Consider the following 16,623-nt stretch of genomic DNA (forward strand, 5'->3'; position numbering starts at 1 on the left):
ACTGAGGTCAAAAGATGGATAAACGAAACTTGTCCGAATATTTCTACTGAATGGTCAAAGACAGATATTATTCTAGGTAACGAAAAATTTAGCATTGCATTAATGAACATATTACTAAATGCGAAATTTACTATATATCAATGTAGAACTAGAAACATATTTCCAAGCTTTCAGATTTTCAAAACACAAATGGAAATGCTATTGAAACTTGAACATTTTAATGCTAAGAAAGAAAACAAATTAAACAAATTTAATGTAAAATGGAGTGATTGTCTAGCTCTGCTTTCACTAGACAACTGATCTTTCATTTGTACAGCTCATTTCGAAATCTCCCCAGTGCTGCACCACCAACCCCTACTTTGTTTCTGTCCCTTCTCGCGCCCCCCCCCCCCCCCCCCCCCCCTTTTTTTTTCTCTCATGCTTTTTGCATAGCTTCTCATGCCGATCTGGTATCTTTTATTTTTGTTCTTTATTAAGGTTATAAGAAGTAGGTATTACAAACAAGAAAGATGAATAACTGTGTTTTGATTAGCTTATTATACTTGTAGGAATTATCTCCCTTTATGTAGCTCAATAGTACTTATTACACTATGGTATTGCTTTGACCCTTGTTTTGTTTAATATAATTGGTTTCTGTTATTGAGACCAGTGTAGATCTTGATTAGCCTGCACTGCATTGCAGTCTGATCAAGATCTGTGCTGTTTTTTACGCCTATTGGTCAGATTTTTCGGTAAACATCTTGTAATCTCCGTAGTACTGTTCGAATTAAAGAAATCTAACATGGCAAGGGTCAGGGCTTTATACGAGTTCTATATAATACAATCTTTATCAAATAACTCATTATGTAATTACCTACGTATAGAATATTTCTTATACTATATGCTATATGCTGTAACCTACTATTGACAAATAAAAAAAAAAAAAAAAAAAAAGTGTTCTCTATTTCAGAACTGACGGCTCTTAAAAGGGGCCAGGTGCAACTATTAATACTAGGACGTTACAGACTACAGACCAGGTTTGATGATGATCCATCATGTGGTTTGTGAGAAGTAAAGGTAAATTTTATTTATCATCGCTTTATGAAACAATTAACATAAGCCTTGTAGAACTTTTTTTTTATACCTTACCCCCAGCAATTTACCGGTACCCATTTACAGCTGGGTCGACTGAGGCAATCGTGATAAAGTGCCTTGCCCAAGGACACACTGCAATGGGAGTAGCCTGGATACGAACCAGGGGCCTTCACCTCCGTAGGAAAGCGTCTGAGCCCTCTCGACCAATGTGTCCATAAAGTGGCGTAATGATTTTCTATTTTTAGCCAAAGCGTCTCTTAAAAGAGACCAATCGGATCCATTTGAACAAAACTAAGGAAGGACTATATCTGTAAGGATGTTAAAGACCATCTTTGATGAAAATACATAAGTGCTTCAAGAGAGCAAATTATTTCGTTTTCTTCTCAATTCTTAGCTCTGGTGGTGCCTATGCGCCAAGCAGAGGTCCGAAAACATGCTACAGACAAAATTTGACAAAGATCCCGCAAGTGGTTCATGAGGAGGTCTATTTAAGTTTTATTTTCTAATTTTAGCTCTAGTGGCTCTGGTGATATGAGAGGGACAATACAAGGATGCTACAGACCAAGTTTGAACTTGCAAATGGAATCATTTGAACAACACTGAGCTTGCCGGGATGTGAAAGGACAAGTTTGGTGTAATTCTGGCCAGTCCTTCCAGAAAAATTAAAATGTTGATGATGAACAATGGATTATCTGCCTATGCTAATAGCTCACCATGAATCTTTGGTTTGGATGTCCGAATCCTGCAAATGTTTAATACAGTTCTTCAGGTATTTCATTTTTAAAACCTTCAGTGCAAATCCTTGTATTACCTTAACGCTTAATTGCCTCCACTGCCTTTGCAATGATGTTCAGTAGTCAATAAAGCAGAATTTTGCTATCAATACATGTTTGGCAGGGGGGGTTTCTCAAATTTGTCTTTCTGTAATCTGGATATGACCACTAGTATACTACTGCCAACCTACTGTCTGTAAGTGCCAACCTTTATCTGTTGATTAAATCATTAGCAAACTTTGCCATCAGAGGTCACTTTTATCAGATGTAACAGTCACTTTATCTGGGGTATTACATTGCAAAACAGATTTTGGTTTCACTCTAACCTGTTTATTTGTGAATTACAAGCCACATTTTTGACAGAACATTTTCAGCAATATAATATCTCAAACACACTAAACAAACAGTTTCTACTTTCTTTACATAGTTAATACATCCATATACCAGGGTATGTTCCAACAACAATCTGCTTATGTCATTAGGAGAACAAAGTATAGTTTAATGAAAAAAGACCCAAGTGGCTCACCTGAACTACTGTAAAAATTAAATATAATTTAAAATGGAGACGATAGCTTCCAGATTTATGCAACTTTATGTCAACCTTCTGTATGAGCAAGGACCTGTATTTGAAGTTCAAGTAGGTTTCAGAGCTATTTATGAAAAACAAAAATTTTGCTACATTGTCTACATTGTAGTTCTAACACATGAATAATTTTGTCAGAGTAGGATGCAGTGTTATAGATCTTAATGTGTTTGCTATTTTGACTAAATTCTGCCAAGCAAAACCTTTTTAACAAACTAGGAAGAGGTTCATGCCATTTTGCTACAGACAAAGAGAAGATGTAACTTATAATTTAAAAACATTTTTATCTATTTAAGCTCTGACAGGACCTAAATGCTGTCAAGTGGATTAAGTGAACTAGTCGAGACAGATCTATGAATTTTACAGATAAGGTTTGGTGAAAATCTATTAAGGGTTCCATGGGAAAAAGTCGAAGTCGTTTAATGTTTTTTTCTATTTCCTGGTAAGCTTTGGCAGCCTTTTAATTGTGTCAAATGGAATCATCTGAATACCCTTGAGAGAAGTCTATGCTATGGTCCTACATATTACATTCTGACCAGTTGATTCAGAGAATTTTTTACATCTGACAGCCCCTTTAATACAATCAAAAGGAAAAGTTTGAGTACATTTCAGAGAGGCCCATACCTTGATGCTACAAACCAAGTTTTAATTCTGTAAATTCAAGATGCTTAAAGGCGCTGACCTCCAGATTTTGGCTAAAAATGATCTTTCTTTAAAAAAAAAAACCATAAGTTTTGACATATTATGAAGATTAAAATATGAGTTTTTGTTTCTAAACTATCTTAAAAAAACCAAATCAAGAAAGAAAAAAAAAGATGCCTAAGCCGGGAATAAAACTCTGGCTGCAACAGCAATAAAAACTTTCCTTTGTTCATGTCCAGTACACCATGGAGGAAAATGTATTTAACCTTTGTTAAATATAAAGATTTATAATTAAGGCAGTTTACCTCGAGCAAAAAAGCTTTTCAATTTTGAAAATAAAATCTAGTAAAAACAACTAATTCTCATGTGTTTCAATAACATGAAGTATGTCAGTAATTAAGTTTAAAAACTTTCTTAACAAATATAGCATTAACTTCCCGATACGGTCGTACGTAATATTTTTCTCTTTTTTTGCTGTTGTATGCTCTGGAGATCTTTTACATAAATTTGTGAACAAGGGGAGGACATCGGTACGAGTTGTCACTGTACTACTTAATGCATTTTTAAGGGATTACAGGATATCACATATTGAAATAGGAGATAATACCATTTCAAATAAGTGAAAAGCAGGTGATATCACAAAAATGAACTCAATAGAAAAATGGCTTCCCATACACCAGCCCATCCCCGAACCCCTTTTTTAAGAAAGCTTGAAAATGTCAGAGTAATTATCTATAATAATATGTAAAAGCCTTCAGGCAGTAGGAAATCTTAGGATTAACAAAACTGTTTAATATAGTAACTTGCTTCTGGAGCTAAAATCATCATTTTACAAAATTGCTTCACTCAAAAGAACTGGTGTGTAAGAGTATATATGGCATCATTTAATGAAATATTCCATGTTAAACTTTTACACCTCATCTTTTCTACTCAGTTAATCTGTTTAATGTCTGAATAAACTTGTATATTTTTTCAAAGCTCGCCCAACACCCCCACCCAAAAAACAAAACAAAACAAAACAAAAAACTTCTGAATAGGAGCTTTCTGCTTGGGAAGTGAAGTTTCTAAATTGTGAAATTTTGAAATTAAGTTATTTCAAATTTCAACATTAAAAAAACCCCATCAATTGGATTTCACAAACAGGCTTTCTCCTACTCAGGTAAGCTACTTGTATGAACATTTCTAAATACAAACAAAATAACTGAAAATATTCTTGAAATACTACATCTGTCCCTTATGTTGGAATGAAATGCCGATGAAGCTGTAATAATTATAGCATAATTAGTGCTAGTCACTCTTGTGCTAAATCACTGGTATTAATTTTTCATTTGAATTTCTGTTAAACACCAGTTTTTCCATAAAATCGGCCTATTCTGTGTGCATGAAAATAAAAATTGTACATCATGGCCACAGTCAGAACTGCTCTACTATGTCAACATTTGTAAAGCACTTAACTACTGTAACTCTTAAAATTACAGTATACTATCAGAGGAAAACATCATTTTTAAAATCAGTTTTCATTTATCGAAAAAACTTCATTTCTTAAATCAGTTTTCATTAACTATTACTTGTTCTCAATGTTAGTCTTAGAACACGAGTCTCAATCCCAGAGTCCAAATCAAGACAAAGATAACTATTGAATGAAGTTGTAGTAGTTTTCATTTAAGGTAGTTCTGTGCATCTGACAAACTGGAGGTCATAAAGAAATGACATTTATCCAGATTTCATACAATAAAGCTTACACCCACAAAAAAGTCAAGCACACAACCAATTCTTATTTGTCATATTTGCTTAGTACATTCTTTAGAACTGAAACATCACAGTTTAACCAAATTCTACATTGTAGGGAAAAAATAATTCAAATGTACAGAACTGTTAAAATCAAATCTACAATTTTAGAAATTTTAACTGTCATTTCACAACTTCAGGGTATACTTACCAATGTTGGCTACTAAAAAAAGATCGAGTCATGTATTTGATGTTTCTTAGATAGATTTGAAAATGAATTTAAGACAATAAAAGACATCTGCAAATTTCCAGCTGGCATGCAACATTACTTTTGATATTTAACATTTAGAAAGATATTAACATTTCCAATTTAATATGGATCTAAAGATTATAATGATCTTACAGGCCTGTCTGTGTAAGACTGTTTTCCAAAACCCATAGGGAAGCATATTGTATAAGATATTTTTATCAACACCGTCCAAAGGGTAGGGAAAACACTAAACAAATTTCCTCTTTACATATGTTGCCATTTACACTAGAGATTAAATGCCATCATATCACATCGTCCAGCTTATCAAAAAACACAGAGCCACCTTAACTGAAAGCTTAGCAGAACAGTCCCATTTTTGTTCAATTTATCCATTTGTGTCACAATACACTGACAATCCTCTATTTCAGTCCCAATCTCTCTCCTCCATTTATTATAAAGTGTAAAATCTCATATTTATCCTGTCTGCAACTACACTAACATACAACAGTCTGCATGATGCTGCCCGTCTTTCATTAATATTCTCAAGTTAAGGTACAAGCTCTATAGTTCTTATTCATATTCCAAATGACATGTAATTATTAGACAGTAAATCTTTCAAAATATTGTTTTTTTTTTTTTTATAATTCTTGTTAATAATGGTATGTTTTGTATCAGTTTAATGCCAATTTCCCAGAGTGGTTATAGTTAAGTGAACAATTTAACCCTAGCAAACGATCCTGGATTTCATACCAGTACTGACTGTACTATGCAAGTTCTGAAAACTTCTTCACATGGATGTGAAACAGACTTTCACTGAAAACATCTGCCTTGCCCAAGGACCAAAGTCACGACAGATCAACTGAAGTCTTGTGCACTACTCACTGACATAGGCAGGTGGGTGAAAATGAGACGTGTGATAATTGATTCTAAACTACAGTGATCCAAAACTTTGACGGGGAAAAATTCATACCTTGAGAATTTTAGTGAAAGCCAGGCCAGGGTTTCGATAATTATCACTTCTTTTTGTTGCTACTTTTCAACTTAAGGTATTGGACCCCTAATAGTAATGTTTAAAAAGTGACAACTGCTTGGTATATTCTTGAAGTTAACCGTGTTTCACACTGTGTTGCAAATTTTAAACAACTTTTACCGTGCTGTTTTTTGTAAATTTTGTATAACTTATGGTATTTCCTCAAGCTCAAGTAGGGACACATTTCAATGTGATTGCCACTATCTAAAACATTTGCAGAGAATTCATTATAGCATTAATTTTGATAAAAGAAACATCAAACTATTGGTAAACAATTATAAACACAAAATTAAAATGTCAACTTCATTTTTTATAGGGTGCCTCAAGTAAACGGATTTAATGAGACAGAATTCTAACTCCAACATTGAAAAATTAAGGTCGAATCCTGTAGGTTTGTTTTGAATTTTGCTCACTTCATGCAAAAATAACTTTGGGGCAGAAGTAAAACCTACCTACATTTCTTCCACAATATGTTATCTAAAGAATGAAGGCAAAATAGAGAACCTTTACCGCATGTAACTCATTATTTTTAAAGATTTCTAACTCTACCCCTTCTGTTCCAGAGGTAAATTCACTTTGAACAGCAAGAAATCGCTTATTAAATGAAAAAAAAATCCACTTTTGTACAATACATCAATAATAAGTCTTGAAAGAAGTAAAAACTGCTAGAAAAGGAAAAAAACAAAACAAATTTTGGTCCCAGTGGGGCTTGAACCTACGCCCCCCTGAAAATTGCAGTCAAAGTAAGTTTATAGTAGGAACTGAATACTCTTCATAAAGGAAGTACTCTGTTACAGGTCCAATACCTTAAATGAATAAACAAAAAGCCTTATGATAGCATGATTTACTTACAGTGTAAGACTTGCTTAAAATGACAAGTTCAAGGTCAGAAAGACCCAGCTCAAGTAAACCACACTAAAAAACCATTGTTGACTGTGCACCATGTTTGGTATATATGTGTTAAAATACTGTACAAGTACCAGTACTTACATTTGCAAAGTTCTAATATTTCTGGCAATCTGAGTACTTATGACTATTGAGAGTTCAGGTATACTTAACTTGTATGTGAACGATTTGACATAAAAAATGGATAGGGCCATTATAAAGTTTCAGCTCATATAAATTTGCATTATAATCCAAATGATCAAATTTGAAAAGAGGACATTATCGAAACCCACGTGCCGGGTACCAAACAGCAAGATGAGACATCTGTGTTTAAGTGCCCCAGACACGGCGTGCACGTCTTGAGAGAAGTCCGGGATTAAGACATAAATGTTTTAATTTTTTCATCAATTTTCCTCCCACATATAGGACAGATGACAGCATTTTCTGCGCACTCTTCACACATCCTATGATGTGTACACGGTAAGAACAAAATGTTCGTATCATTTTCCTCACACTGCATACATTTCAGTATCCCCTTTAGCCGTCGATTTTCTTCCTCTGGATCTGTGCAGAAAATTAAAATATAAACAAGAGGGTCATGATGACCCTGAATCGCTCACCTGAGTATATTGAACCACATGTTTCAAATGGCAAACTGATGCTAAAATATTAGAAAGTAGATCAGTAGGTCACATTTATGGCCACTGAAAGACAGTTTAAAGATTGGTGTGCAAAACTGTACATGTGATCCAAATTTCAAGGCTGGATCTTAAACTAGAGTGGTCACAAGCAAAAGTTTACGCACGGACACACGGATAACGTAGATCTACTGACCTAAATTTTGACCGCAGCTGACCCAGTTTCAAACTTGACCTAGATATCATCAAGATGAATAATAAGACCAACTTTCATACAGAGCCAATGAAAAATATTGCCTCTAGGCTCTAGAGAGGTCACAAGGTTTTTCTATTATTTGACCAACGGACCTAGTTTTTGATGGCATGTGCCCAGTTTCGAACTTGAACTAGATATCATCAAGGTGAACATTCTGACCAATTTTCATGAAGATCCGTTGAAAAGTATGGACTCTAGAGAGGTCACAAGGTTTTTCTATTTTTAGACCTACTGACCTAGTTTTTGACTGCACGTGACCCAGTTTCGAACATGACCTAGGTATCATCAAGGTGAACATTCTAATTTTCATGAAGATCCATTGAAAAATATGGCCTCTAGGGAGGTCACAAGATTTTTTTATTTTTAGACCTTCTGACCCAGTTTTTGACCGCAGCTGATCCAGTTTGAACTTGACCTAGATATCATCAGGATGAATATTCAGACCAACTTTCATACAGATCCCATGATAAATAGCACTTCTAGAGAGGTCACAAGGTTTTTCTATTATTTGACCTAATCATGACCTAATTTTTTACGGCACGTGACCCAGTTTCGAACTTGAACTAGATATCATCAAGGTGAACATTCTGACCAATTTTCATGAAGATCCGTTGAAAAGTATGGACTCTAGAGAGGTCACAAGGTTTCTCTTTTTTTAGACCTACTGACCTAGTTTTTGACCGCATGTGACCCAGTTTCGAACTAGACCTAGATATCAAGGCAACATTCTGACCAATTTTCATGAAGATCCATTGAAAAATATGGCCTCTAGGGAGGTCACAAGGATTTTCTATTTTTAGACCTACTGACCTAGTTTTTGACCGCATGTGACCCAGTTTCGAACTTGACCTAGATATCATCAAGGTGAACATTCTGACCTATGCATGAAGATCCATTGAAAAATATAGCCTCTAGGGAGGTCACAAGGTTTTTCTAGTTTTAGACCTACTGACCTAGTTTTGGAACAAACATGACCCAGTTTTGAATTTGTCCTAGATATCAAGATGAACATTCTGACTACCTTTCATAAAGATCCCATGAAAAATGTGACCTCTAGAGTGGTCACAAGCAAAAGTTTTCAGATGCAGGGACGGACAGGAAAGTTCACCTTGTCACTTTGTGACAGGTGAGCTAAAAATGATTGAAATTTATCATTCAAAATAATGTAATCTATTTTCTTCTTCTTAATTCTGCTTTTCTCCCTTTACAATTTGATTTACTTGTCACAATCATATAGAAGGAATCTCATGCCTTGTAACAATCAAAAGTCTTGTATGTTCAAATCCCTTCTCGATCCTAAATGGTTTATGCTCACATAAGTATTATATGTACCAAGTAAAAGCAGTGAAGTCTCCCTGCTTTTACATTTAAAGCACTGTTTTCAGTGTTTCACCATTTATTGGTATGGCATTATGAATACCATTGAATCAGCATTATTAGTGAAACATTTCTAAGGAATATGCTTGTCTGATTCTGCTGGTGTCTCAGTAGAATCTTGGTTCTGCCTTAATATAAATAATATGTAGAAGTCCTGGTTACAAAGATTGAGTAATAATGAATTAAACACAGTGTAAATTGGTTTAAAACTTTAAACTGACTTCAAAATTACTGCTAAGAAAAAATTCCTTTTTTTTTAAAGTTACTTTACTGTGTAAGTTAAAGAATATTTACCCATGTTTTCAGGTATCAACACATTAGCAGGAGCTGTAATACAGGAATAAATAAATATTACCATATTATTAGCATAGAAATACTCAGGTACAGTAAGTTTTAAGTGACCTGTTTTTTTTCAAACAATTTTTCAGTTATGTAATGGTGGGTCTTTTTCTTTTTACAAAAAACTTGATTTCTATAGAACTGTATGGAAATAAATGTCAGAAGTATTATACTCTTCAATATTTGACCACAGGCTAGAATATTTTCATGTTTTTGTTTGTATCAATACATACTGACTGAACAATGCTACCTTCAATATCTTTTTTTGTTCTAGAACATGTAGTTACGAGGGTCATGATGGCCCTAGATCACTCATCTGAGTATCTTATAATGAGTGGCCTTGTTTTTTGACTGGAATAATTTGAACAAACTTGGTAAAGGGTCACCATAGAAGCATCTCTGTGATATAATTTAAAGACAATTTCATAGAGACAGACATTCTGACCATGTTTTATGTAAATCAGGCAGATCATTAACCAATTTATTTTTCAATGTTATGACCTTGTGACCTAGTTTTTCTAGTGACCAAGTTACAAGTTTATCCTATATTTTGAACAGGGAAACATTCTGACCAAGTATCATGAAAATCAAATAGAAAATGTGACCATTAAAGTGCTAACAAGGTTCTTCTATGATTTAACATAGAGACCTAGTTTTTGGTTGTGGGTTTATCCTGCTACCAAAGTTAAGTGTATTTCTGACAATCATGTAGCATCTTTATTTGATTCCAAATCACATCCAAAGGAATTTGTTCATGCGCTACACAAAGTAGTCCCATTCATGAACAATGCGGATGAATTATCAATGATCAAGCAGTTCTTATTCATCCTCTATCCATTCACACTGGCCATTTAGATTATATAAGATCTGTCAATGATTAGGTATTTCAGCCCATGGTTACATCATTCATGTAAGGTCAGGCAGAGTTTATCTTAGATATGAGGCACATTAGTATTTGTTTCTTATACATGTATATTTATAGATTGGCATTTAAAATGAAAATAACTCTAGCAAAACCCGCAACCACCAGACATCTCAAGGCTTTGATTCACCTAAGGCATCACACTTTTCAACATGACATAGAATTTCATAAAGACAAACATTCAGACAAAGATTTATGATGATCAAGTAGAAAATGTGGTCTCAAGAGTGTTATCAAGATTTTTCTAGGTTTTGACCACGTGACATTGTTTAAGACCTCAGGTAACCCAGTTCTGAATCTGACCTTAATGTCACTGAGACAAAAATTCTGGCAAAGTTTCATGAATATAAAGTAGAAAATGTGGCCTCTAGAGTCAAACAAGGTTTTTCTATGATCTGACCTTGTGACCTAGTTTAAGACCACAGGCTACATAATTTCAAACTTGACATATATATTCAATTGGAAAGACATTCTGACAAATATTTATCATAGTCAAGTAGAAAACATGTCTCTAGAGTATTAACCAAGCTTTTTTATGATATGACCTGGGGACCTAGGTTAAGACCTCTGGTAACCAAGTTTCAAATTTGATCTAGATTTCAACGAGAAAAAAAAACACTCTGTGGCCTCTACAGTGTTAACAAGATTATCCTATCAATTGACCTAGTGACATAATTTTTGACACCAGATGACCATGTAACAAAGCCATCTAAGATTCTATTGACGGTAATATTCAGACCAAGTTTCTTGTGTCAAATTGATGACCTCTTGAATGTTTGCAGTCAAATTGTTGAAGACACGACACCGGGTGATCACAACAGTTCACCTTTGGCACTTTGTGTTAAGGAGAGCTAAAAACAGAAGTGCACAGAGAAAGTTTTCTTACTAGCATAACTATCCCTTGGTGAATCTGGCGGTAAAGCCTCTCCCCTGTCTTGTCTCTCTGTAAGAATCCTGACAAGATCACCAGCTGTGTAGTCATCCCTTTCTCCATGAGCTGAAACAATAAAAAACTTCTTAAGTTAACATAAAGAGGGCCCCTTGCCAAGACTTGCAAGCATGCATAAGATGCAAAATCAAACAAATATACTGCATGGATAAATCAAGTTGGACTGACTAAATTTCCAGATCATGTAAACTGGACTATTTCAATATATTGGTTAATTTAACAGATTCAAAATATCACTTCCATAATTGTGATTTGCCATTTTTGAAATTTTTTGAAGATTAAACAAAGCAATCTGAAGTGACCCCATTTGCTGGTGTAGAATACAACACTCTTTTAGCATCAAGTAATTAATACAGGATTTATGAAACCCTGATATATGATGTGAATATTAACAATTTTTTATCTGAATTCATTGTCTATTGCCACAGTTGCAAAGTAACAACACCTTAAGTTATCTATACACTCTGCAGGGGTAGTGATTAGTGTTTTGGGTCATCTTTCGACCTCGGGATGGGGAGGAGTGGGGGGTTAAATGTGCTGTGTGACAATAATAATAATACTGAATACCTTGCTATTCAAACTGAAATAACTGAGGTATATTCAAGACATATTTCTGCTAAGTTTTATATATTACTGACAGTCTGTCAACACAAACTTTTCAAGCTTTAAATAATGTTCAGTGGCTTTGCCGTGTGAGTCGGAGGTGTTCTGACTATACATGCAGTTTAAGATCATATCTTCTTGCTCACTGGACTGTAGTTTCTGGTGATTTTACCTATGCTGGAATAATCCATTTATCACCCCCACATGTGAGATAACTCTCATGATGTATATGACAACTAACAATCTGGACACTGATCATATATCTTTTATATAAAACGTGATAAACAAGAGCTGTCAGTGGACAGCATGCTCGACTATTCTCAGTGCTTGATAGTATAATATAAGCTATGAGTAAAACTTTAACATTACAATAAGCATATTCTAAGTCAAAAAGAGGCCATAATTCACTCAAAATGCTTGATAGAGTTGTCTCCTCCTTTTTACAGACTGGGGTCATGATGGTAAACAAGTATGCAAAATATCAAAGCAATATCTCAATGGACTTTGAAAATATTTGGAGTGGTACGCAAACTTTAACATTTGTGTGACGCTCACGCAGACGACGGGGCGAGGATAGCTCCCCTATTCTTCGAATAGTCGAGCTAAAAACTAATATATGTTTGCTCTCCAATCCTTATAGTATATTTCTAAATTCAAAATAAGTTATTTCTCTGAAAAAACATAATGCTGCAGTACACTACAAATGATAAAACTAATCTGTAACTTTGTTGTTTGTCACTGAAACATCAAGACGTCACTTCTGTTAATGGATGTTCATTTAACACGCTTTGTTTCAATATGCTTCTATAAGAAAGACTGCTACAATGAAAGTACTTCCTTTTGCTTTATTAATTCCATGCTGTATGCAAGAAAAATAATCAACCACTGGTTGTAGATGCAGACGGGAGTATCTGGCTCGTGTAACCATTTACTGACAAAACCAGATACTCCCATCTGCTTCAACAACCAGTGACAGATTATTACATTATATAAGTAACAGTTAGTAAAAGAAACAGACCTTGGCCGTTGTATTCATGTATTGCCAGCAGGACTGCACGTCTGGAGTACCCCATACCTATAACACTCTGGGCTGCAAGTGTGTTCAGAGGATCTGCAATAAGGTGTGCACACATTAGGTACAAAATGTTCTTCCGGTTTCGAAACAATTTAACTAAACAGCACATACTTACCCGCTGAACTAATAAATTGCAGTACCCTGTAGGGGTATACAGACAAAACAAATTTGACCAAGTTGGACAAAATCCCTTGTTTTCTTTTTTTAATTACATCAAAATTTTCACTTTATATTGTTTATAAATGGAAAATCATCCTTTTAAACTAGAAATACATTCCGCATGCCAACAGGCAGAATGTCGAGCCTGCCAGCACCTTTGGCCTCTAAGTGTGACCTTGACCTTAAACCTAGGGGCCTAGTTCTTGCGCATGACACTCGATCTCATAATGGTGAACATTCATGCCAAGTTACATCAAAATCCCACCATGCATGAAGAAAAATGCTCCAGACAAACTTCAATGTGACCTTTGACCTCCATGACCTTGACCTTTGAGATAGGAACATGGGGTTTGCGCACGACACACCTTCTTACTGAGGTAAACATTCATGCCAAATATAAACTAGAATTGTCACAGGAGTGACAAATTATACCCTAACAATAAGGCCTTGTCACAGAAATACGCCAATGTCAAAGCTGAACTTACTTGACCTTTGACCTACTGACCTCAAAATCAATAAAGGTCAGCTGCTGGTCATGATCAACCTCCCTATGAAGTTTCAAGATCCTCGGCCCAAGCATTCTCAGGTTATTGTCCGAGAAAGGTTTAAATGTTCCGGGTCACTCTGACCTTTGGAACTCAAAATTAATACAGGTCATCTGCTGGTCATGACCAACCTCCCTATTAAGCTTTGTGATCCTAGTCCCAAGCGTTCTGAAGTTATTGTTCAAAAACAGTTTAAATGTTCTGGGTCACTATGACCTTGACCTTTGACCTACTGACCTCAAAATCATAAAGGGTCATCTGCTGGTCATAACCAACCTCCCTATCAATTTTCATGATCCTAGGCCCAAGCATTCTCAAGTTATCATCCGGAAACTGATTAACTGTTTCGCGTTATTGTAACCTTGACCTACTAGCCTCAATGTCGAACTTGACCTGTATTCAATCATGTTACACCTGTGAACAAAAATTTATGATCCTAGACTCAAGTGTTCTCAAGTTATCATCCAGAAACCGTTTAACTATTCCGAGTCACTGTGACCTTGACCTTTGACCTACTGACCTCAAAGTAGAACTTGACCTGTATTTCATGATATTACACCTGTGTACCAAAACTTATGATCCTAGGCCCAAGCGTTCTCAAGTTATCATCTGGAAACCATTTAACTGTTCCAAGTCACTGTGACCTTGACCTTTGACCTCTAAATCGAACTTGACCTGTACTTCATGATGTTACATCTGTGTACCAAAAATTATTTAAATCTGTCAAGCCTTTCATGAGTTATCATCCGGAAACCGTTTTACTGTTCAGGGCCACTGTGACCTTGATCTTTGACCTACTGACCCCAAATTTGAACTTGACCTGCAATTTCTGATGTTACACCTGTGTACCAAAAATTATTCAAATCGGTCAAGCCTTTCTGGAAACCATGAAAACCAACGGACTGACCGAGCGACTGACCAACTGCCAACCTCACTCCTATATACCCCCCAAACATTGTTTTGTGGGGGTATAACAACATATCAAAGTTATGGTCCGGACAAAATCGAACGGACGCAAAGACACACGGGCGGACACACGCACATACTTTGTATAGTCAAGCTAAAAATGTTAATCATTTTAATTTCTGTTAATCATCTTTTTTCATATTTAGAGTTTTTATACAACAAAATCCATATCTTGAAGATATTTCAGAATCATTTTGATGATTACAATAAAAGTCAGAGAACTAAATCAATCTGTAGTTACAGCATTGTTTACATGGGATATAAATGTTGCAAACAAACAGATACATTCTCAAACCCATTTTTCTATTGGAGATACAAAACAACTTATTGTTTGTAAGATTTTTATTGCAATGACTACAAAATAGATTGCTTTTAGACTTGATGACTGATTACTATTGATGTAACAACTTGATAACTGAGCACCTGTATGAATCATACCGCTTATATATAACACACCGTAAATTATATATCCTGAATATAAAGAATTTGTTCACGATAAGGATAGAAATAACTTCTGTTAGAAAGAACAAATTTACTGTATTACATTTTAGTAAAAGTGAAATATTTACTGGTATCCTCTAGTGTGAGGTCAGAAATTCCTTGCTCAACAGGTCCTCTTCCTGCACGTTGTCCTGGTGGTGGATAAACAACAGCAGGGTCCTGTTCGATATAAGAGTGAGAGATTAGTTGTCAATGTTGCTAGTTGAGAAAGTAAGAGACAGATTAGATGTTATGTCCCAGAATGAGAGAGAGATTAGTCATCATTTTCACAGTATGTGTCAGAAAAACAGAGAATCAGTGTTGCAGTAAGGGACTGATACGTCATTAGTAAGAGAGATTAGCTGTCAACCTTGCATTAAGAGCGAATAGTTGTCAATGTTGCAATAAGAAAGATTAGTTTACAATGTTGCAGTAAGAGAGATTAGTTATCAATGTTGCAGTAAGAGAGATTAGTTGTCAATGTTGCAGTAAGAGAGATTAGTTATCAATGTTGCAGTAAGAGAGATTAGTTGTCAATGTTGCAGTAAGAGAGATTGGTTGTCAATGTTGCAGTAAGAGAGATTAGTTGTCAATGTTGCAGTAAGAGAGAATAGTTGTCAATGTTGCAGTAAGAGAGAATAGTTGTCAATGTTGCAATAAGAAAGATTAGTTGTCAATGTTGCAGTAAGAGATTAGTTATCAATGTTGCAGTAAGAGAGATTAGTTGTCAATGTTGCAGTAAGAGAGATTGGTTGTCAATGTTGCAGTAAGAGAGATTAGTTGTCGATGTTGCAGAAAGAGAGAATAATTGTCAATGTTGCAGTAAGAGAGAATAGTTGTCAATGTTGCAGTAAGAGAGAATAGTTGTCAATGTTGCAGTAAGAGAGAACAGTTGTCAAAGCTGCACTAAGAGAGACTAATTATCACTGTTGCAGTGAGAGAGATTAGCTGCCAATTTGACAGTAATAGAGATTAGTTGTCAATGTTGCAGTAAGAGAGATTGGTTGTCAATGTTGCAGTAAGAGAGAATAGTTGTCAATGTTTTAGTAAGACAGATTGGTTGTCAATGTTGCAGTAAAAAAGAATAGTTGTCAAAGTTGCACTAAGAAAGACTAATTATCACTGTTGCAGTGAGAGAGATTAGCTGCTAATTTGACAGTAATAGAGATTAGTTGTCAATGTTGCAGTAAGAGAGATTGGTTGTCAATGTTGCAGTAAGAGAGAATAGTTGTCAATGTTGCACTAAAAGAGACTAATTATCACTGTTGCAGTGAGAGAGATTAGCTGCCAATTAGGCAGTAATAGAGATTAGTTGTCAATGTTTCAGTAAGAGAGATTAGTTGTCAATG

The 16,623-nt window shown here is 35.2% G+C and overlaps 1 protein-coding gene and 1 long non-coding RNA gene across 4 annotated transcripts in view; one reads left to right on the forward strand and one right to left on the reverse strand.

Annotated features, from left to right (window-relative positions):
* Positions 1 to 934: 934 nt before the first annotated feature.
* LOC128556310 (uncharacterized) lies at positions 935 to 1,959 on the forward strand. The gene is made up of 2 exons (XR_008370565.1): positions 935 to 1,056; positions 1,587 to 1,959. It is a non-coding gene; the product is annotated as an uncharacterized LOC128556310 (long non-coding RNA).
* Positions 1,960 to 3,148: 1,189 nt separating this feature from the next.
* Positions 3,149 to 16,623, reverse strand: part of LOC123551492 (uncharacterized) — an 89,390-nt gene continuing 75,915 nt past the window's right edge. For all 3 annotated transcript variants that reach the window (XM_053540967.1, XM_053540966.1, XM_053540965.1), the window contains exons 7-10: positions 15,364 to 15,454; positions 13,068 to 13,160; positions 11,384 to 11,494; positions 3,149 to 9,563 (exon numbers count right to left, since the gene is read on the reverse strand). In XM_053540967.1, coding sequence (XP_053396942.1) covers positions 9,499 to 9,563; positions 11,384 to 11,494; positions 13,068 to 13,160; positions 15,364 to 15,454 — 360 coding nt within the window. In that variant the 3' untranslated portion in view covers positions 3,149 to 9,498. The remainder of the gene's footprint in view (positions 9,564 to 11,383; positions 11,495 to 13,067; positions 13,161 to 15,363; positions 15,455 to 16,623) is intronic.

This window comes from Mercenaria mercenaria, chromosome 4 (assembly GCF_021730395.1).
Source record: "Mercenaria mercenaria strain notata chromosome 4, MADL_Memer_1, whole genome shotgun sequence".
In the NCBI taxonomy this organism is placed as follows: domain Eukaryota; kingdom Metazoa; phylum Mollusca; class Bivalvia; order Venerida; family Veneridae; genus Mercenaria; species Mercenaria mercenaria.